Source organism: Carcharhinus amblyrhynchos, chromosome 23 (genome assembly GCF_965287045.1).
Source record: "Carcharhinus amblyrhynchos chromosome 23, sCarAmb.v2.hapA, whole genome shotgun sequence".
NCBI lineage: Eukaryota > Metazoa > Chordata > Chondrichthyes > Carcharhiniformes > Carcharhinidae > Carcharhinus > Carcharhinus amblyrhynchos.
In genome coordinates, this window is record NC_137346.1 from 45546562 (window position 1) to 45570349 (window position 23788).

Below are 23788 nucleotides of genomic sequence, written 5' to 3' on the forward strand. Positions count from 1 at the left end.
ATCACTCCCTCATTAAACAAGGTGATTAAAAACCAGTTGGATAATGACAGCTCCTTAAATGGAACACACAAACCGGTGGCACAGTGGGTTAGCACTGCTGTTTCACAGCTCCAGGGTCCTGGGTTCGATTCCCGACTCGGGTCGCTGTCTGTGTGGAGTTTGCACATTCTCCTCGTGTCCATGTGGGTTTCCTCCCGCAGTCCAAAGATGTGCTGGTTAGGTTGATTGGCTAGGCTAAAAATTGCCCCTTAGTGTCCAGGATAGCAGAGATTAGTGGGTATGATATATGGGGGTAGGATTGTGGTCGGTGCAGACTCGATGGGCCGAAGGGCCTCTTTCTGCACTGTAGGGTCCTACACAGCATAGGAAACGAGCCCGCGCCACCATTTTAACATTATGAGTGCCCTCCTGTACCCATGACCTTTGTCTACACCTATTGGGCAAGATTGAGGGAAGACTAATTTAGGGACAATTTGTTACACCAATCAGCCTAAGTTTTTTGGGGTGTGAGAGGAAACCGGAGCGCCCGGAGAAAACCCACGCCATCACGGGGAGAATGTGCAAAGTCCCGCAGACACCGGCCCAAACCCATGTATCATATGATCTATGAAGCCTTCATACATCTCAGGGTAGCGTTCATTCAAGTGTGGCGATGAATGATGGCTGGTTGGACCTTAAGGTGTTCTGAAGCTGCTGTGACGCTGTTGGAAATGGATTGACTTTGATACTGAAATGCTCTTTCAAACTTAAATCGGGCATAAATCAGCAGATCTTGTCTGATCTCATAAGAACATAAGAAATAGGAGCAGGAGTAGGCCATCTAGCCCTTCGAGCCTGCCCCGCTATTCAATAAGATCATGGCTAATCTGTCGTGGCTCAGGGAATTGCTTGATAGAGCAGACGCAGCACGGTTTCGTTAAAGGGAAGTCGTGTCTGACAAATTTATTGGAGTTCTATGAGGATGTGTCTAGGGCGGTGGATAGAGGAGAGCCGGTGGATGTGGTCTTTCTAGATTTTCAGAAGGCGTTTGACAAGGTACCTCACAAGAGGTTATTGCAGAAGGTCAGGGGGCATGGAGTTGGGGGTAGGGTGTTAGCGTGGATAGAGGATTGGCTGTCAAATAGGAGGCAGAGAGTGGGGGTCAATGGGTGCTATTCGGATTGGCGGTTGGTGACTAGTGGAGTGCCCCAGGGGTCGGTGCTGGGGCCTCAGCTATTTACCATTTATATAGATGATCTGGAGGAGGGAACCGAGTGTAGGGTGTCGAAATTTGCTGATGACACCAAGATTGGTGGAACGGCAAATTGTGCGGAGGGTGTGGAGAGTCTGCAGAAGGATCTAGATAGGCTGGGCAAATGGGCCAAGAAATGGCAAATGGAATTTAATGTTGGCAAGTGTGAGGTGGTCCACTTTGGTAGGAATAATGGTGGGAAGGACTATTACTTACGTGGCGAAAAACTGCAGCATGCTACGGTGCAGAGGGACCTGGGGGTCCTTGTGCATGGGTCGCAAAAACCCAGCTTGCAGGTGCAGCAGGTGATCAGGAAGGCGAATGGGATGCTGGCCTTCATAGCGAGGGGGATTGAATATAAAAGCAGGGAGGTCTTGCTGCAGCTGTATAGGGCACTGGTGAGGCCGCAGCTGGAGTACTGTGTGCAGTTTTGGTCGCTGCACTTACGCAAGGATATTTTGGCCTCAGCAGGGTACCTGGTCAAACATCCACACCCTGAAACCACTGCTCATTCTGTAATGAGTCAGCGCCACCCTAGCTAAAGATAGCAGGACAGAGGAATCACATACAAGCTAAACTTTTATCAAATTATATCAACAGCAGGTTCACTGAAAAACATCAACACTACATCAAGGATGACAAATAAGACAGTTCATTGTCAGCTCGTTGTCTATAGACAGTTCATCGAAATTCGATTTTCACAGTAATAGTGAAAAGTGCAGGTACAAATCCATGAAACATATTTAAATTAGGAAAGTCAGTCTTTGCCCTGAATGAGGTGTGGCATCAAACACTCGATAATTCACATTAAACACTCTACGCGGAGTAGATTCCATTTTTAGCACTAGTAGTCAAATGATGGGGATATCGTCTCTTTACTTTCGCAGGTAATTTTTGCTAAGCGGACGCATCTTGGCAAGTGTCCCTGTGTGTACATATAGACGTTCTCTTAGGCTTGCTACATCAGGTTTCCTTGTTAGTAGAAAGAATATTGATTTTCCACAGCTCGCGCTCGATTCCGCAGTCCATCGCTATCGTGGTAGTCCTCTGAGGTTGCAGCTTGGGGTTGTAGTAGTCGGTCAGGATTATTAGCACGAGCAGCGACGGCAGCTTCTGACCTGTGTGGCGACGGCTGGGTACCGGGCGATGTCCCGTCAGCTTGGGCGGCAGGCTGAAGGCTGCCAGCGGCAGAGCTGGCAAAGTATTGCTGGGTATCACTTCTGGGACTGGGTTGTGTCGGGGCAGCTGAAGGTGGGGCAGTCTGTGCAGTCGTCATCTCTGTAGGGAAAGCAAAATATATTGGAAGACAGATTTACTGCATAAAGAACCCCTGCAGCTTTTTAGACATGTGCGCCAAGAAATTATCGGACGGTTAGAGAAATACTTTCTCAGCCTCTCTCTTGGCTTTTTTAGAGTTTTTGTCACCTGTTGTAAAATTCTATTTCAATATCTCCATCCCGCTCACTAAATAGAGATGAGATAAGCCTTGACAGATGAATTTGTACCTTAACTGCCTTTCAAATAATCCCAAAAATATTTCCCCGTTATCTTACACTGGATGACACCAAGATTGGGGGAACGGCAAATTGTCTCGGAGGGTGTGGAGAGTCTGCAGAAGGATCTAGATAGGCTGGGCGAATGGGCCAGGAAATGGCAAATGGAATTTAATGTTGGCAAGTGTGAGGTGGTCCACTTTGGTAGGAAGAATGGTAGGAAGGACTATTACTTACGGGGCGAAAAACTGCAGCAGGCGACGGTGCAGAGGGACCTCGGGGTCCTTGTGCATGAGTCGCAAAAACCCAGCCTGCAGGTGCAGCAGGTGGTCAGGAAGGCGAATGGGATGCTGGCCTTCATAGCAAGGGGGATTGAATATAAAAGTAGGGAGGTCTTGCTGCAGCTGTATAGGGCATTGGTGAGGCCGCAGCTGGAGTACTGTGTGCAGTTTTGGGCGCTGCACTTGCGCAAAGATATTTTGGCCTTGGAGGGAGTGCAGAGGAGGTTTACTAGGCTGATACCGGAGTTGAGGGGGTTGAGCTATGAGGAGAGGCTGAATAAACTAGGCTTGTACTCGTTGGAGTTTAGAAGAATGAGGGGAGATCTCATTGAGACGTATAAGATGATGAATGGGATGGATAGGATAGAGGTGGAGAGACTCTTCCCGCTCAGAAAGGACAGTAGGACTAGGGGGCACAGCCTCAAGATAATGGGGGGGCGGTTTAGAACGGAGTTGAGGAGGAACTTCTTCACTCAAAGGGTGGTGAATCTCTGGAATTCTCTGCCCGTTGAAGTGGTGGAGGCTGCCTCGCTAAATATTTTTAAGACGCGGGTTGATGGGTTTTTGATAAGCGAGGGGATTAAGGGTTATGGGGAGAGGGCGGGAAAGTGGAACTGAGACACGACAGATCAGCCATGATCTTATTGAATGGCAGGGCAGGCTCGAAGGGCTAGATGGCCTACTCCTGCTCCTATTTCTTATGTTCTTATGTTCAAATAACCACAGCCATTGGTCACGTTTTGTGAAGACATCTTGTCCTTAGCGCTTGTTCCCCTGGGATAATGGGAAACGGCACGCCTGGTTAAAATTTTCAATTCCATGTTACATTTTATACACTGCTATGAGGTTCCTTCTCTCCATATTGGTGCTCAGCAGAAATTTATTCCGATGGTTAAAAAGGACAGTAGGAAGAGAGGTAATAAGCCGTGGATAACGAAGGAGGTGAAGGAAAGTGTTAAATTAAAAGCGGAGGAATTTAGAGTAGCTAAGAGCAGTGGGCGAGAAGAGGATTGGGAAAGGTTTAAATGTCAACAAAGATTGACAAAGAAGTTGATAAAGGAGGGTAGGAGAAGCTATGAGGCTGGGCTAGCGCTTAATATAAAAAAGGATAGCAAGAGTTTTTATAAATATATAAAAAGGAAGAGGCTGGCTAGGGTGAACGTTGGTCCTTTAGAGGATGAGAAAGGGGACCTAGTGGTAGGGGATGGGGATATGGCTAAGGTCTTGAATAACTTTTTTGTTTCTGTCTTCACGGAGGAGGACGTGAATAATTTGCCGGGTGTTAGCGATGGAAAGGTGGTAGGAATGGAGGGTCTTAATGACATTACTGTTACTAGAGAGGTGGTGCTCGACAGACTGGAGGGGCTGATTGTGGACAAGTCCCCAGGACCGGATGGAATGCATCCGAGGGTTCTGAAAGAAATGGCGGAGGTGATAGTGGATGCCTTGGTGGTTATTTTCCAGACGTCGCTGGATTCCGGGGAAGTGCCGGAAGATTGGAAAACGGCTAATGTTACGCCGTTGTTTAAGAAGGGTGCCAGGCAAAAGGCTGGGAATTATAGGCCGGTTAGTTTAACGTCTGTGGTAGGTAAAATGTTAGAATCCGTCATTAAGGAGGAAATTGCGAGGCATCTTGAAGGGAATTGCTTGATAGGGCGGACGCAACACGGTTTCATTAAAGGGAAGTCGTGTCTGACAAATTTACTGGAGTTCTATGAGGATGTGTCTAGGGCAGTGGATAGAGGAGAGCCGGTGGATGTGGTCTTTCTGGATTTTCAGAAGGCGTTTGACAAGGTACCTCACAAGAGGTTATTGCAGAAGGTCAGGGGACATGGAGTTGGGGGTAGGGTGTTAGCGTGGATAGAGGACTGGTTGTCAAATAGGAGGCAGAGAGTGGGGGTCAATGGGTGCTATTCGGATTGGCGGTTGGTGACTAGTGGAGTGCCCCAGGGGTCGGTGCTGGGGCCTCAGCTATTTACCATTTATATAGATGATCTGGAGGAGGGAACCGAGTGTAGGGTGTCGAAATTTGCTGATGACACCAAGATTGGTGGAATGGCAAATTGTGCGGAGGGTGTGGAGAGTCTGCAGAAGGATCTAGATAGGCTGGGCGAATGGGCCAGGAAATGGCAAATGGAATTTAATGTTGGCAAGTGTGAGGTGGTCCACTTTGGTAGGATGAATGGTAGGAAGGACTATTACTTACGTGGCGAAAAACTGCAGCAGGCGACGGTGCAGAGGGACCTCGGGGTCCTTGTGCATGAGTCGCAAAAACCCAGCTTGCAGGTGCAGCAGGTGGTCAGGAAGGCGAATGGGATGCTGGCCTTCATAGCGAGGGGGATTGAATATAAAAGTAGGGAGGTCTTGCTGCAGCTGTATAGGGCATTGGTGAGGCCGCAGCTGGAGTACTGTGTGCAGTTTTGGGCGCCGCACCTGCGCAAGGATATTTTGGCCCTGGAGGGAGTGCAGAGGAGGTTTACTCGGCTGATACCGGAGTTGAGGGGATTGAGCTATGAGGAGAGGCTGAATAAACTAGGCTTGTACTCGTTAGAGTTTAGAAGAATGAGGGGAGATCTCATTGAGACGCATAAGATGATGAATGGGATGGATAGGATAGAGGTGGAGAGACTCTTCCCGCTCAAAAAAGACAGTAGGACTAGGGGGCACAGCCTCAAGATAAAGGGGGGCGGTTTAGAACGGAGTTGAGGAGGAACTTCTTCACTCAAAGGGTGGTGAATCTCTGGAATTCTCTGCCCGTTGAAGTGGTGGAGGCTGCCTCGCTAAATATTTTTAAGACGCGGGTTGATGGTTTTTGATAAGCGAGGGGATTAAGGGTTATGGGGAGAGGGCGGGAATGTGGAACTGAGCCACGACAGATCAGCCATGATCTTATTGAATGGCGGGGCAGGCTCGAAGGGCTAGTTGGCCGACTCCTGCTCCTATTTCTTATGTTCTTATGTTCAAATAACCACAGCCATTGGTCACGTTTTGTGAAGACATCTTGTCCTTAGCGCTTGTTCCCCTGGGATAATGGGAAACGGCACGCCTGGTTAAAATTTTCAATTTGTTACATTTTATACACTGCTATGAGGTTCCTTCTCTCCATATTCCCTTCTCAAAGCTGCTGGATCGGATTCTTTCCAATAGAACTAGATTTCCAATAGAACTCGAAGGGCTAGATGGCCTACTCCTGCTCCTATTTCTTATGTTCTTATGTTCTTATTATCTACCACTTCCAGAATTTGGATGCTTCCCTTCTGTGCTGATGACTTAGACCGAACACAGACCTGACAGGGGAGGGGGGGTATATATAACAATCTCAGGCCTATGATTTGGCAATACGGTTCAGTGTTGTCCGTTGTTCGGAGATGTTCTGCAGTGTTTATGGGCGGCAAGGTTAGCACTGCTGCTTCACAGCTCCAGGGTCCTGGGTTCGATTCCCGGCTCGGGGTCACTGTCTGTGCGTGGAGTTTGCACATTCTCCCCGTGTCTGCGTGGGTTTCCTCCGGGTGCTCCGGTTTCCTCCCACAGTCCAAAGATGTGCGGGTTAGGTTGATTGGCTGTGCTAAGAAATTGCCCCTTAGTGTCCAGGGATGCGTAGGTTAGTGGGTATAATATATGGGGGTGGGATTATGTTCGGTACAGAGCTGAAGGGTGTCTTTCTGCACAGTAGAGTTCTATCTATCTATAATTCAATATTGGAATGAGGGTGCTGTGCTGTACCAAACTATGGCTCAGTATTAGGGAGTAGAGATTATGTGTGACTTTGCAGAAGGCTAGGATCCTATGGGGCTTGCTTACTGAGACCGGCTCTCTCTGACTTCACCATGACCTGATGGGGGTCATCAGCACCTTCGTCATAGCATTAGATTACAGCAGGGGAGTTAATCATAAGAAAGGTACAGATAAACTATAGGAGGACGGAGACTGGGATGTGGGCCAAGAGGTGGCTGACGCAGTTTAATGTGGATAAATATGTCCTTAGAGATATAGAAAGGGATTACCCGATTAAAGGGAAGATACTGACAGGACAGAATATCAATGCCTGTGTGCTGGGGAGAAAGCAAAGGGAGGAAATCTTTTACAGTATCATAGAAATGGTGATAGCGCAAAGGGAGTCTATCTGACCCATTGTTTCTCTGCTGACTCTCTGAAGAAGCAGTTTACCCCCACCGTCTCTCCAAAACACACAAAAATTTTAAAAATTCCTTCTTGCATGCCTCAGTTGAACCTGTTTCCACTACACACTCAGGCAGAACATTTCAGATTTAAATCCCGTGCTGGATGAATAAATTACTTTTCACGTTGTTGCTTTTTTTGTCAATTATTTTAAACCTACGCATTCTTGTTCTTGACCATTCTACCAATGGAACAGTTTCTCCATATCGACGCTGTCCAGGCTCTCGTGATTTGAATATCTCTATTCAAATCTCCCCTCAGCCCTCTCTTCTGCATGAAAAGTAATTCCTACTTCTCCCATCTCTATCACTTAAGTTTCTAATCGAATCGGGCGGCTCAGCGGGTTAGCACTGCTGCTTCACAGCTCCGGGGTCCTGGGTTCGATTCCCGGCTCGGGGTCACTGTCTGTGTGTGGGAGTTTGCACATTCTCCTCGTGTCTGCGTGGGTTTGCTCTGGTTTCCTCCCACAGTCCAAAGACGTGCGGGTTAGGTTGATTGGCCGTGCTAAGAAATTGCCCCTTAGTGTCCAGAGATGAGTAGGTTAGAGGGATTAGTGGGTATGATATGAGGGTAGGGCCTGGGTGGGATTGTATTCGGTGCAGACTCGATGGGCCAAAGGGCCTTGTTCTGCACTGTAGGGTTTCGATGAGTCTCTGGAACCATTCGTGTCACTCTCTTCTGCACTCGCAAATGCTTTCACAACCTTTCTGAAGTGTGGTCCCCAGAACTGGACGCGATGCCCCAGCTGAGCTCAAACCAGTGTCTTATTCAAGGTTAACATAATTCCTGTGCTTTTATATTCTATGCCCTTATTAATAAAGCTTAGAATGATGCATGTTTTATTAATCACGCTTTCAACCCTTTCCGCCACCTTCAATGACTCATACCCCGAGGTCCCGTTGCCACCATTTAGAATAATATGCTTTATTTTGCATTCATTTTCCTCATTATTTCGATAAAAATGAACACTTCTCTCCGCTAAATTTTATCTGCCTATTCCACCAACCTTTTACGTCCTTCTTAAGTTCTTCTGACAGTTCACAAAACTTCCAAATTTTGTATCATCTACAAATGTCAAAATTGGTCTAGCCAGCAACAACTATTTTCTGAGTTTCTTTTTAATTCATGAGATGTGGACATCGCTGGCTTGGTCACTGTTTATTTCTCACCTCTAATTGCCCTTGAATGGGGAGTTAGAGATTTGGAGTCGCACCTAGGCCAGGTACAAAGAACAACGAGCCCACGCCGTCATTTTAACATTATGAGTCCACCCCCCCTCCACCCGTGACCCTTATCTATGCTTATAGCATTCCACATTGAGGGAAAATTAATTCAGGGACAATTTGTTACACCAATCAGCCTAACCGCACATCTTTGGGGTGTGGGAGGAAACCGGAGCACCCGGAGAAAACCCACGCAAGCACGGGGAGAATGCGCAAACTCCCACAGACACTGACCCAAATCCATGTGTCTGCACAGCAATCAGTGATAGTCACTGAGCTGTCGTCTTGCCCAGTATCTGGTCTAGTTTAGGCACACACTAACGATGTGAAGCACTAGGCTATTCTCGAAACATCCAAGAACAGCCCAAGTACGACCCATCGCGTGTATGCCCCTCGTTGGACAACAAGGCGGACTGAATCCCCTGTGGATTAGAAGAGAAAAACATCAATACCATGCACATCCTTATACAAACATTTAAGGGAATCCCCAACAAATTTCCTTCTTTCAAGGACATTAGTGAACCAGATGGGGTTTTTTTTGCTAACAATCGACAATGGTCATTGTGAGACTGTGAATTCCACGTTTCCATTAAGCTCGGGTTTCAGTTGGTGGTGTTTGAACTTGGGGCCCCAGAGCGTTACTCTGGGGATCTATCTAGCTATTGGTCCAGTGCCTTGCTTGGGCAACTGTTTTCTGAGTGGGTGGAGGATTGAGGGAGTGGTTCATATGAGCCGACCAAAGATATTTGAGAAGTTATTGGTTTCCACTTTCCATGTGCCAAAGGCAACTGCAATTTAAATTGTAAACGGCAGGGTGTTATAGACTCAGACGGTACAGAAAAGGAGCCTCCAAAATACTAAACCCCCGTTGAGTTTGCACTGACAGAACGACACCAAATCTACATTCATTCCACTTTTCAACACGTGGACCTTGAATGTGATGACATATCAACTGCTCATTTCTAAAAGGTGGTGAGGTTTCTACTATCCTCCCAGACTTCCACCAACCCCCCCCGGGTGAAAATTCCTCAATTCTCCCTGTCTGTCTCTCACCCTAAGGTTATGCCCCTGGTTCCGATCCACCCTGTTCATAACCTTACACACCCTCAAGCACCCCCTCAGCCTTCTCTGCTCTGAAGACAGCAACCCCAGCCGACACTGTCTCCCGTTATAGCTACAACGTTCTGGGCGGATCCCCCTCCGCACCCTCTCCAGTGTGACCCTATCCTTCTATGTTCTATATACTGAGGTGATCAGAATTGCACACAGTAGTCCAGCTGTGGTCACAGAGGAAACAGCTTTGTCAGCACAACTTGCCCACGCTACCCCTAACCTAGTCCCAAATTGCCCGCATTTGGCCCATATCCCTCTGTACCCATCTTACCCATGTCTAAATGCTTTTTAAATTGTACCCGCCTCTACTACTACCTCTGGCAGCTTGTTACAGACACTCACTACCCTCTGGGTGTGAAAAATTTGCCCCTCTGGACACTTTTGCATCTCTCCCCTCTCACCTTAAACCTACGCCCTACGTTCGGGCCTATCCAAAGTTTTATGCAGTTCTAATATAACCTCCCTGCTCTTATAATCTGTGCCATGTCTGATTAAGGCCAGTGTCCCATTTAAGAACATAAGAAATAGGAGCAGGAGTAGGCCATCTGGCCCTTCGAGCCTGCCCCGCCATTCAATAAGATCATGGCTGATCTGTCGCTGCTCAGTTCCACTTTCCCGCCCTCTCCCCATAACCCTTAATCCCCTCGCTTATCAAGAACCCATCAACCCGCGTCTTAAAAATATTTAGCGAGGCAGCCTCCACCACTTCAACGGGCAGAGAATTCCAGAGATTCACCACCCTTTGAGTGAAGAAGTTCCTCCTCAACTCCGTTCTAAACCGCCCCCCCTTTATCTTGAGGCTGTGCCCCCTAGTCCTACTATCCTTTCTGAGCAGGAAGAGTTTCTCCACCTCTATCCTATCCATCCCATTCATCATCTTATACGTCTCAATGAGATCTCCCCTCATTCTTCTAAACTCTAACGAGTACAAGCCTAGTTTATTCAGCCTCTCCTCATAGCTCAACCCCCTCAACTCCGGTATCAGCCTAGTAAACCTCCTCTGCACTCCCTCCAAGGCCAAAATATCCTTGCGTAAGTACGGCGCCCAAAACTGCACACAGTACTCCAGCTGCAGCCTCACCAATGCCCTATACAGCTGCAGCAAGACCTCCCTACTTTTATATTCAATCCCCCTCGCTATGAAGGCCAGCATCCCATTCGCCTTCCTGACCACCTGCTGCACCTGCAGGCTGGGTTTTTGCGACTCATGCACAAGGACCCCCAGGTCCCTCTGCACCGTCGCCTGCTGCAGTTTTTCGCCACGTAAGTAATAGTCCTTCCTACCATTATTCCTACCAAAGTGGACCACCTCGCACTTGCCAACATTAAATTCCATTTGCCAGTTCCTGGCCCATTCGCCCAGCCTATCTAGATCCTTCTGTAGACTCTCCACACCCTCCGCACAATTTGCCGTTCCACCAATCTTTGTGTCATCCGCAAATTTCAACACCGTACACTCGGTTCCCTCCTCCAGATCATCTATATAAATGGTAAATAGCTGAGGCCCCAGCACCGACCCCTGGGGCACTCCACTAGTCACCAACCGCCAATCCGAATAGCACCCATTAACCCCCACTCTCTGCCTCCTATTTGATAACCAATCCTCTATCCACGCTAACACCCTACCCCCAACTCCATGCCCCCTGACCTTCTGCAATAACCTCCTTTACCTTCTTAACCATTTCTTCTTAAGAATTTACCTTCTTAACCACCCTATTAACTTGTCCTGCCACCTTCAGGGATCTGTGGACAAGCAACCACCGCCCCCCTCCACCCCAGAATCCTCTGTTCCCGAGCCTCCAAGCATCCTGAGTAATCCCTCATCTTGACACTCCTTCCAAAGTGTATCACCTCGCACCTTCGACCTGCCACTAATCAGCCCATTTGACGAACCCATCTATATCCCCCCCCCACAACCTAAGACCTCCTTCCTTATTATTAACTGCCCTGCCGATCTTCGGGTCATCCACAAACTTAATAATCATTCTCCCCGCATTCTCACCTTTTATCGTTCATGTATCGCAAATGAGGAACCCAGCACTGATCCCTGTGGGACATCACTGGACACTGAGCCTCCAGGCACACAAACAGCTATCGACCATCACCCTCTGTCTCCTACCACTAAACTTGGCAGCTTTGTGCAGAGTGAAGGGAAAACTGAGCCAGAATTGTCAGGAATTTTGAAACCTAACATTGTCATAGAATATAAGAGCTGGAGTCTAATGTTGCAGTTGTATAGAATGTTGGTTAGGCCGCATTTGGAGTACTGCTTCCAGCTCTGGTCGCCTTACTACTGGAAGGACGTGGAGACTCTGGAGAGGAGGTTTACCAGGATGTTGCCTGGTATGGAAGGACTGGGGTATAAGGAAAGATTGAAGAAATTGGGGCTCTTTTCCCTTGAAAGATGGCGACTGAGGGGGGATCTAATAGAGGTGTATAAGATTATGATGGGTATAGATAGAGTAAACAGAGGTAAGCTACTTCCTACGTTAGAGACACACAGTACGAGGGGCCACGGGCTTAAGGTGAGGGGGGAGAGGTATAACATGGATATTAGAGGGAGGTTTTTCACACAGAGGGTAGTGGGGTATGGAATGCTCTGCCAAGTAAGGTGGTGGAGGCAAACACGCTGGAGTTGTTTAAGAGTAACTTAGGCACATGAGTGGGTTGGAGATGGGTGGATATAGGAGATTGTTTTAAATAAGGGTCATTAGCATTGGGACGCCCCTGGTAATGTAAAAGGATGTGGAATGATAATAATGTTTTTCTCTTTTCATTCACAGGTTTTAAGTGGGTCCACCTTGTTGTCCAACGAGGGGCATACACGCGATGGGTCGTACTGGGGCTGCTCTTGGTTGTTCGAGATTGGCCTAGTGCTTCATGTCGTTAGTGTGTGCTTAAACTGGACCAGATACTGGACAAGACGACAGCTCAGTGACTATCACTGATTGCTGTGCAGACACATGGATTTGGGTCGGTGTCTGTGGGAGTTTGCGCATTCTCCCCGTGTCTGTGTGGGTTTTCTCCGGGTGCTCCGGTTTCCTCCCACACCCCAAAGATGTGCTATTAGGCTGATTGGCAGGAATAAATTGTCCCTAAATTAGTTTCCCTCAATGTGGATTGCCATAAAACAATAGATAAGGGTCATGGGTAGAGGGGAGGACCGGTAATGTTAAGATGGTGGCGCGGGCCTGTTTCCCAGGCTGTTTTTGTTCTTTGCTCTGTAGTGACCTGATGTCACAAGTGTCTCCACTGGGCGGCACGGTAGCACAGTGGTTAGCACTGCTGCTTCACAGCTCCAGGGTCCTGGGTTCGATTCCTGGCTCGGGGTCACTGTCTGTGTGGAGTTTGCACATTCTCCTCGTGTCTGCGTGGGTTTCCTCCGGGTGCCCCGGTTTCCTCCCACAGTCCAAAGACGTGCGGGTTAGGTTGATTGCTAAGAAATTGCCCCTTAGTGTCCAGGGATGTGTAGGTTAGAGGGATTAGTGGGTATAATATGTGGGGGTAGGGTCTGGGTGGGATTGTGTTCGGTGCAGACTCGAAGGCCTTGTTTCTGCATTGTCGGGTTCTATGATCTATTCTATCTATGAAAATTCTTTCGCTGAATTACAGTCCGTATCCTCCAGTGATCTCAACATTCACTCAACTCAGAACGCCTTCAGGTATTAATCCAATTTCTCCTTAGAAAAGAGTTATTATTGAATCTGTTTCACTAATCCTTTCAGCCAGTGAGTTCCACATCAGACTGTTATTGCTCCATATCACCAAATCTTTTCCTAATTCCCTTAAATCTGTCTCCTCTGGTCGTTGACCCTTTCATCTTTTCTATCTAAACCTTTCATGATCTTGATTCTATCGAACCACCCCTTAATCTTGTTTGATCTAAGAAGAACAACCCCAGTCTTGCCACTTAACTGAAACAGTTCGTCCCAAGTATCCTTCCTTGAGGGTGCTGTTTAGAATTAGCCACAATAATTAACACCGGTTAGGCCTCAAACAAGTAAAGATTTGCTTTAGTAATATATACATCGATTAAAACCCAAGGATCCAATATGTTTTTAACAAATGTGGATGTGGAAGCTATTGAGAGGGTGCAGAGGAGATTTACAAGGATGTTGCCTGGATTGGGAGGCATGCCTTATGAAGATAGGTTGAGGGAGCTGGGACTCTTCTCCCTGGAGAGACGAAGGTTGAGAGGCGACCTGATAGAGGTTTATAAAATGTTGAGAGGTATAGATAGGGTGGATTCTTGGAGGCTATTTCCCAGGGCTGAAATGGTCGCTACGAGAGGACACAGGTTTAAGGTGCTGGGGAGCAGGTACAGAGGAGATGTCAGGGGTAAGTTTTTCACTCAGAGGGTGGTGAGTGAGTGGAATCGGTGGTGGTGGTAGAGGCGAACTCGCTGGGGTCTTTTAAAAGACTTCTGGATGAGTACATGGGATTTAATGGGATTGGGAGTTACAGATAGGTCTATGGCTTGGTAGGTATGGATATGATCGGCACAACTTGTGGGCCGAAGGGCCTGTTTGTGCTGTAGTGTTCTATGTTCTAACCCTGTTCTTTCACCCTTAAAGATTTGTGAACATAAACCCCTAGGTCTCTCTGTTGATGCTCCCTCTTTACAAGAGTAACATTTAATTTATTTCGCTTTTCCGAGCAAAATTAATTATTTGCAATTCTCTGCGTTAAAGCAGAGGATTAATGATCTGGATGAGGGTATAGTTGGGTGGATTAGTAAATTTGCTGATGACACCAAAGTCGGAGGTGTGGTAGATTGTGAGGAAGGGTGTCATAGTTTGCAGGAAGACTTAGACAGGTTGCAGAGCTGGGCCGAGAGGTGGCGGATGGAGTTTAATGCGGAGAAGTGTGAGGTAATTCACTTTGGTAGGAATAACAGATGTGTCGAGTATAGGGCTAACGGGAGGACTTTGAATAGTGTGGATGAACAGAGGGATCTAGGTGTATGTGTACATAGATCCCTGAAAGTTGGGAATCAAGTAGATAGGGTTGTTAAGAAGGCATACGGTGTCTTGGCGTTTATTGGTAGGGGGATTGAATTTAGGAGTCGCAGCGTCATGTTGCAACTGTACAAAACTCTGGTGCGGCCGCACTTGGAGTATTGTGTGCAGTTCTGGTCCCCACATTATAGGAAGGATGTGGAGGCTTTGGAGAGGGTGCAGAGGAGGTTTACCAGGATGTTGCCTGTATGGAGGGGAGGTCCTATGAGGAGAGACTGAGGGATTTGGGGTTGTTTTCGTTGGAAAGAAGGCGGCTAAGAGGGGACCTTATTGAAACATATAAGATGATTAGAGGTTTAGATAGGGTGGACAGTGATAGCCTTTTTCCTCGGATGGAGAAAGCTAGCACGAGGGGGTACAGCTTTAAATTAAGGGGTGGTAGTTATAGGACGGATGTGAGGGGTAGGTTCTTTACCCAGAGGGTGGTGAGGGATTGGAATGCCCTGCCTGCTGCATTGTAGATGCGCCTAGTTTGGGGGTGTTTAAGAGATCCGTGGATAGGTTTATGGACGAAAAGGGATTGGTTTAGGTTAGTGGGTCATTGTTTTGTAACTGGTCGGCGCAACATCGTGGGCCGAAGGGCCTGTTCTGCGCTGTAATGTTCTAAAGCAAGATTTACCACCGTGCGTTTCACAGAGGTGGCCTGCTATTGGCCAACAACAGGATCTTCTTGATCCCCCCCGCAACACTGCCAATGGGATTTTGCATTGAATGTACCTCTCGCTAACAGGAAACCCAAAGCAGGGGGTGAACCATTGACAAGACAGGAAAGTCCTGCTGGCGTAAATGGCCAAAAAGTTCTGGTCACTGTGTCTGCCCATTTCCATAGTTTATATCCTCCTCCACACTCAACAGTCACTAAGGTATCCTCCACATTGTTCACGAGTTCTGTGCCATCTGCAAACTTTGAAATATGTTCTATATATCCCAGTCCAGGCCATTTCTGTATATCAAAAAGTCATAGAATTATAGAAACCCTACAGTGCAGAAAGAGGCCATTCGGCCCATCGAGTCTGCACCGGCCACCATCCCACCCAGGCCCTACCCCCATATCCCCACATATTATACCCACTAATCCCTCTAACCTACACATCCTTGGACACAAAGAGGCAATTTCTTAGCACGGCCAATCAACCTAACCCGCACATCTTTGGACTGTGGGAGGAAACCGGAGCACCCGGAGGAAACCCACGCAGACACGAGGAGAATGTGCAAACTCCGCACAGACAGTGACCCCGAGCCGGGAATCGAACCCAGGAGCTGTGAAGCAGCAGTGCTAACCCACTGTGCTACCGTGAGAATACATCAGCGATCGGCCGTTTGCTACCACCACTGTTGATGGACACCTAAAGATCTCTTTCCCCAACTTGGAGAAAGGGAAAGGCATACAATGCGGTGATGCATTCATAGTATCAAAACTTGGTGACAATCCCACCCAGGCTCAAACCCATATCCCTACATGTTATACCCACTAATCCCTATAACCCATGCATCTCAGGACACTAAGGGGCAATTTACCGTAGACTTGTCTCCAATCTGAAAAACAACCATTCACACTCTGTTTTCTACCCCTTGGCTAATTTCTAATCCACATTGCTAATAGTTCTTTAATTGTTTAGGCTGTCATTTTGCTAATAAGTCCACTGTGACGTATGCTAACAGATCATCTTTCAAAGTTTGTATATACAACGCCAACCATTTGTTTAGTTGATAGCGAATGCGACTCCCTGAAGCCATGTAATAGCCACTTCATTTATAATAATTAGTCTGTAGAGGGGACACTCCTTAGTAACACACAACATTGTTTGTGTCTTTCCAAAAGTGCATTTGTACTGAAGCCCAGTGGAGGAACATAGAACACTACAGCACAAACAGGCCCTTCGGCTCACGAGTTGCGCCGATCACATCAACACCTACCAATCTATAGACCTATCTATAACCCTCAATCTCATTAAACCCCATATACTCATCCAGAAGTCTTTTAAAAGACCCCAGCGAGTTCGCCTCCACCACCACTGACGGCAGCCGATTCCATTCACTCACCACCCTCTGAGTGAAAAACTTACCCCTAACATCACTTCTGTACTTTCCTCCCCGCACCTTAAATCTGTGTCCTCTCGTAGCAACCATTTCAACCCGGGGAAATAGCCTCTGAGAATCCACCCTATCTATTCCTCTCAACATTTTATAAACTTCTATCAGGTCGCCTCTCAACCTTCGTCTCTCCAGGGAGAAGAGTCCCAGCTCCCTCAACCTATCTTCATAAGGCATGCCTCCCAATCCAGGCAACATCCTTGTAAATCTCCTCTGCACCCTCTCAATAGCTTCTACGTCTTTCCTATAGTGAGGCGACCAGAACTGCGCACAGTACTCCAAGTGGGGTCTGACAAGGGTCTTATAAAGTTGCAGCATTACCTCCCGACTCCTAAACTCAATCCCTCGATTAATGAAGGCCAGTACACCATACGCCTTCTTGACCACATCCTCCACCTGTGAGGCCAATTTAAGAGTCCTGTGGACCCGGACCCCAAGATCCTTCTGCTCTTCAACACTACTAAGACTCCTGCCCTTGATAGTGTACTCGTTCATCCCATTGGTCCTGCCAAAATGGACCACTACACATTTATCTGCGTTGAAGTCCATCTGCCACTTCTCTGCCCAGTCTTGCATCCTATCTATGTCCCGCTGCAACTTCTGACATCCCTCCAGACTATCCACAACACCACCAACCTTCGTATCGTCGGTGAACTTACTAACCCATCCCTCCACTTCCTCATCCAGGTCATTTATGAAAATGACAAACAGCAAGGGTCCTAGAACAGATCCCTGGGGCACTCCACTGGTGACTGACCTCCATGTAGAAAAAGACCCATCCACAACCACTCTCTGCCTTCTGCAGGCAAGCCAGTTCTGGATCCACAAGGCCAAAGCCCCCTGGATCCCATGCCCTCTCACCTTCTCAAGAAGTCTTGCATGGGGCACCTTAACAAACGCCTTGCTGAAGTCCATGTAAACCACATCCACCGCTCTTCCTTCGTCAATGTGTTCAGTCACATTTTCGAAGAACTCAACTAGGCTCGTAAGGCATGATCTGCCCTTGACAAAGCCGTGCTGACTATTTCTGATCATTCTAAACTTCTTTAAATGCTCATAAATCTTGTCCCTCAGAAGCCTCTCCATCAACTTACCAACCACTGAGCTCAGACTCACCGCTTGGTAATTTCCTGGGCTATCCTTGTTCCCTTTCTTGAAAATAGGAACCACTGTTCCCTTTCTTGAAAAGAACTCGAAAGTAAGTCAGTGCGGATCTCATCAAACCCAATCATGTTTGACTAATTAGCCCCTTATCAAGGTGCTAATTTCTCCTGGATTATTTTACCCTGCACTGTCTCAAACCTACCCTTGATTCTAGAGATGCCGGCGTTGGACTGGGGTAAACACATTAAGAAGTCTGACAACACCAGGTTAAAGTCCAACAGGTTTATTTGATAGTAAACCCACAAGCTTTCGGAAACACTGTCCCTTCGTCAGGTGTGTGGAAGGTTAACCTTGTGAGATTACTATCAAATAACCTGGTTGGACTCTAACCTGGTGTTGTGAAACTTCTTACTGTGTCAAACATAAGAACATAAGAAATAGGAGCAGGAGTAGGCCATCTAGCCCTTCGAGCCTGCCCCGCCATTCAATAAGATCATGGCTGATCTGTCGTGGCTCAGTTCCACTTTCCCGCCCTCTCCCCATAACCCTTAATCCCCTCTCTTATCAAAAACCCATCAACCCGCGTCTTAAAAATATTTAGCGAGGCAGCCTCCACCACTTCAACGGGCAGAGAATTCCAGAGATTCACCACCCTTTGAGTGAAGAAGTTCCTCCTCAACTCCGTTCTAAACCGCCCCCCCTTTATCTTGAGGCTGTGCCCCCTAGTCCTACTGTCCTTTCTCAGCGGGAAGAGTCTCTCCACCTCTATCCTATCCATCCCATTCATCATTTTATACGTCTCAATGAGATCTCCCCTCATTCTTCTAAACTCTAACGAGTACAAGCCTCGTTTATTCAGCCTCTCCTCATAGCTCAACCCCCTCAACTCCGGCATCAGCCTAGTAAACCTCCTCTGCACTCCCTCCAAGGCCAAAATATCCTTGCGTAAGTACGCAAACCCCACCCTTGCCATTGATATCAGTTGACTGGCCTGCAGTTTCTGGGTTTATCCCTTTTAAACAGGACTGTAACATTTATAATGGCATGGTAGCACAGTGGTTAGCACTGCTGCTTCACAGCTCCAGGTTCAATTCCCGGCTCGGGTCACTATCTATGTGCACATTCTCCTCGTGTCTGTGTGGGTTTCCTCCAGGTACTCCCACAGTCCAAAGATGTGCGGGTTAGGTTGATTGGCCAGGCTAAGAAATTGCCCCTTAGTGTCCAGGGATGTGTAGGTTAGAGGGATTATCAATTTTTTAAGTATCTCTATTTTTACCCTATCAATTTTTTTTTATTACTACCTCCTTTAATATTATCAGCAGCTTGAGTAAAGTATTCAGCAGGTTTGGTGAAAGATCACCAACCTATAAATACGGAGGTTACAAGAGCAGCTCAGGGGCTGGGAATCCTGCAGTGAGTAACTCACCTCCCCAAAGCCTGGCCATCATCTACAAGGCTCGGGTCAGGAGTGTGATGGATTACTCTCCTCTTGCTTCAACAACACTCCAATTGGACCCCATCCTCTAGATTGGCACTCCATCTACCATCTTCAACATTTACCCTCTCCATCACAACAGCAGCAGGGTGTGCCATCTACAAGATGCACTGTAGCAGCTAACCAAGGCTTCTTTGACTGTACCTTCCAAACCCATGACCCCTTCCACCGAGATAAAGGCAGCATGCGCGTGAGAATGCCGCCTTTCTCAAGTTGGCAAGTTTCGCAAGTTGCCTTTCAAGGTTCCATACCAAGCTTACTTGGGTATCCATCACCACTCCTTCACTGTGGCTGGATAAAAATCCTGGAATCCCCTCTCTAACAGCACTGTGGATGTACCTACAGCATACGGATTGCAGCAGTTCAACGAGGCGACATGAGTGGGTTGGAGATGGGAGGATATAAGAGATTGTTTTAAATAAGGTTCATTAGCACTGGGACGTCCCTAGTAATGTATAAGGATGTGGAATGATACTAATGTTTTTCTCTTTTAATTCACAGGTTTTAAGTGGGTCCACCTTGTTGTCCAACGAGGGGCATACATGCGATGGGTCGTACTGGGGCTGCTCTTGGATGTTCGAGAGTAGCCTAGTGCTTCATGTCGTTAGTGTGTGCCTAAACTGGACCAGATACTGGGCAAGACAACAGCTCAGTGACTATCACTGATTGCTGTGCAGATACATGGATTTGTTGAGAGGTATAGGTAGGGTGGATTCTTAGAGGCTACAGTAGGACTAGGGGGCACAGCCTCAAGATAAAGGGGGGGCGGTTCAGAACGGAGTTGAGGAGGAACTTCTTCACTCAAAGGGTGGTGAATCTCTGGAATTCTCTGCCCGTTGAAGTGGTGGAGGCTGCCTCGCTAAATATTTTTAAGAAGCGGGTTGATGGGTTTTTGATAAGAGAGGGGATTAAGGGTTATGGGGAGAGGGCGGGAAAGTGGAACTGAGCCACGACAGATCAGCCATGATCTTATTGAATGGCGGGGCAGGCTCGAAGGGCCAGATGGCCTACTCCTGCTCCTATTTCTTATGTTCTTATGTTCTTATTTCCCAGGGCTGAAATGGTCGCTACGAGAGGACACAGGTTTAAGGAGCTGGGAAACAAATACAGATGAGGTGTTAGGGGTAAGTTTTTCACTCAGAGGGTGGTGAGTGAGTGGAATCGGTGGTGGTGGTAGAGGTGAACTCGCTGGGGTCTTTTAAAAGACTTCTGGATGAGTATATGGGATCTAATGGGATTGGGAGTTACAGATAGTTCTATGGCTTGGTAGGTATAGATGTGATCGGCGCAACTTGTGGGCCAAAGGGCCTGTTTGTGCTGTAGTGTTCTACGTTCTATGTACATTATCCTTGCTTTCAGTCTTCTACCTCCAAACCATGTCAACAGATTGTCTAATCCCACGGGCTTCCGTTTTGTCTAACAGTCCCTGACGTGGAACATTATCGAGTGTCTTCTGGAAGTCCACCCATCTTATCTTCTGTAACAGTGACTGCCTCAAAACAAAAAAATCAGCTAAGTTAATTAGATAGGACTTGAGTCTTTGCAAATTCACGCTGGCATATCTGAAAGACAATATCTTCGACCAATGTGAGGCTCTCTCTGAGGATAATCTCAATAGATTGTGAACTCGAGGCAATGAATTGGGTCTTGGACCGTCTGATTCAAAGGCGAGACGGAAACAATTGACAAAGTGTCTCTGTGTTCAATGAATGTGTGGGTGAGTGATGACTGGTAGCATGAGTCCACCTAGGTCTCTTATGAAGGTGGCGATAATGGATATATATATACAAGCACAGCTATGTGTTAGGGTACTTTGCCATCACTTCATGCAGTGTTGTGTACACGTGCATGGTGCAAATGGATATGTCGATGTAAGATATCATGAGGATTTGAGTAATGTGATACGTACCCCTCCAAAGTCTGAGAGGGTCCCTCTCAATTTAATGAACAAAGATTTCTTCATGTTCTGGGAGAGGGTCCAAGTGTCGTGCACTTTGTCTTACTTTGTGCAAATCTTGCCTTTAAACATAAGAAAAGTGTGGATTAAGGCGGAAATAGGCTGTGGAAATTCTACCTTACAGCATATTCTCTCTGTCATCCAGGCATGCAGAATATCATTTGCATTAACCCGTTGTTCCTTGTTGTGCTTACCTCGCTTATTCCAGCCTGGATAGCATCTCCTCAAGTGAGGAATATTGTTTGCCTCCTTCAGAACTACGATATCGCTCCTTGTCCCTCGTACTTTCCCAGAAAGTTTTGCCTTTCAGCCCTTTGGGAGGTTTTGCAATTGTTTTCGATATCTGCTGTAGTGGTAGATGCCGCGCTCGATATGCATCTTGGCCTCTATAACTTATTGAAGAATGTGCCCCATATCGCTGGAACCAGCTTTAAGAGCTTGGAACCCAGGCACTCTGGCAAAACAGTGAGACTCAAACTTTATTCTGGTGTTTATGGTTTAAATAGTTCAACAAGGAAATTTTGAAAATACGTATGATAATGTACTATTCCTGAAATTGTGGGGCACGGTTACCATTTGTTAGCAGGTCACAAATGATAAAATAGAACAGGGTTATTAACCCTTCCTCTAAACAACAAATGGTGCTTTAAGAACATAAGAAATAGGAGCAGGAGTAGGCCATCTAGCCCTCCCATGTGAGCTCAGTTGACTCATTCTCAGCTTTTGGGTCAGATTTGACACAAAAATGTAGTGAAGTAGACAGCGGAGTTAAGTAACGTAAAGGGAATGTTAAATCCTAGTCACCATCCTTGATGAGTGAATTGCCATCCCCTTCGTAGACAATGGAAATCACTACAACCAACGTACCACAGGTTTCATGAACTCACTATAGCATTGACAAATATCCTTGTTATGCGGGACATCAGCAAGCCTACAGGGGAGGGGGCAATTGTTTAAAATGATATACTGGGCTAACACCAACAACTTACATTTATATAGCACCCTTAACATAGTGAAACATCCGGAGGTGTTTCATAGGAATTGTAGAATTATTATTCTATTCACCATATTGGAAAGGTTATGGTGCAGAAAGAGACCATTCAGCCTCTGTCTGTGCTGGCTACAAAATAAAAAGAAACTAGCTGCTCATTTTAAACCCACCCTCCAGTACCTGGTGTGTTGCCCTGCTGGTTCCAGCACTCCAGATGCAGATCCGGGTCCCTTTCAAATGAGTCGATCATTTCAACCTCAATTACCTATTGGGCAGCGAATTCCAGATGTCCACCACCCTCTAAGGAAAAGAGATTTTCTTCCTGCCCCCTCTGATCCTTCTACCAATCATCTTATAATTATGCTCCTTGTTAAGGACATAAGAAATAGGAGCAGGAGTCGGCCATCTGGCCCTTCGAGCCTGCCCCGCCATTCAATAAGATCATGGCTGATCTGAAGTGGATCAGTTCCACTTTCCCGCTTTCTCCCCTTAATTCCCCTGTCTATCAGAAACCTATCTACCCGTGTCTTAAATATATTCAGCGAGGCAGCCTCCACCACTTCAACGGGCAGAGAATTCCAGAGATTCACCACCCTTTGAGTGAAGGGAGTGCAGAGGAGGTTTACTAGGCTGATACCGGAGTTGAGGGGGTTGAGCTATGAGGAGAGGCTGAATAAACTAGGCTTGTACTCGTTAGAGTTTAGAAGAATGAGGGGAGATCTCATTGAGACGTATAAGATGATGAATGGGATGGATAGGATAGAGGTGGAGAGGCTCTTCCCGCTCAGAAAGGACAGTAGGACTAGGGGGCACAGCCTCAAGATAAAGGGGGGGGGCGGTTTAGAACGGAGTTGAGGAGGAACTTCTTCACTCAAAGGGTGGTGAATCTCTGGAATTCTCTGCCCGTTGAAGTGGTGGAGGCTGCCTCGCTAAATATTTTTAAGATGCGGGTTGATGGGTTCTTGATAAGCGAGGGGATTAAGGGTTATGGGGAGAAAGTGGGAAAGTGGAACTGAGCCATGACAGATCAGCCATGATCTTATTGAATGGCGGGGCAGGCTCGAAGGGCTAGATGGCCTACTCCTGCTCCTATTTCTTATGTTCTTAAGAAGTTCCTCCTCAACTCTGTAAACTGAATCCTTGGCTCGGGGAAACGGGTCTTTCCTGTTTACACTGTCCAGACCCCTCCATCAGGGCACCTCCTCACCCTCCTCAGCCTATCCAATCTTTCCTCAGAGCTGCCATTTTCAAACCCTGGCAATCTCCTTGTAAATTTTGCTCTCTCAAGAGTCCTTCCTGTAATGTGGTGACCAGGACTGTACGCAACCCCAGCAATGGCCTAACCAGTATTTTACACCGTTCCAAATTACATCCCTGCTTTTGTATTTAGTACCTTATCCAATGTAGGAAAACATTCCGGATGCTTTTACTCAGCACTTTAACCCTCTGTCCCTGTCCTTTGGACATGCCCTCCGAGGCCTCTCACTTCCCCTACCCTCTCATTGAGTATTCCCCTTGCTTTGTTTGTCCTCCCTCTACCAACTCAAACAAACCATTGATCAACACTCTTCACTAGCAATTAGATGGTCAGCTTTTGTGTCATCTGTGA

At 47.1% G+C, this 23788-nt stretch overlaps 1 protein-coding gene across 2 annotated transcripts in view; it reads right to left on the bottom strand.

Annotated features, from left to right (window-relative positions):
- Positions 1–1732: 1732 nt before the first annotated feature.
- Positions 1733–23788, bottom strand: part of sh2b2 (SH2B adaptor protein 2) — a 159919-nt gene continuing 137863 nt past the window's right edge. The window contains exon 10 of one of the 2 annotated variants that reach the window (XM_080210767.1): positions 1733–2509. In XM_080210767.1, coding sequence (XP_080066893.1) covers positions 2208–2509 — 302 coding nt within the window. In that variant the 3' untranslated portion in view covers positions 1733–2207. Of the gene's footprint in view, positions 2510–20893; positions 21251–23788 lie in introns of those variants that run through there. The other variant, XM_080210768.1, reaches the window with a different exon arrangement.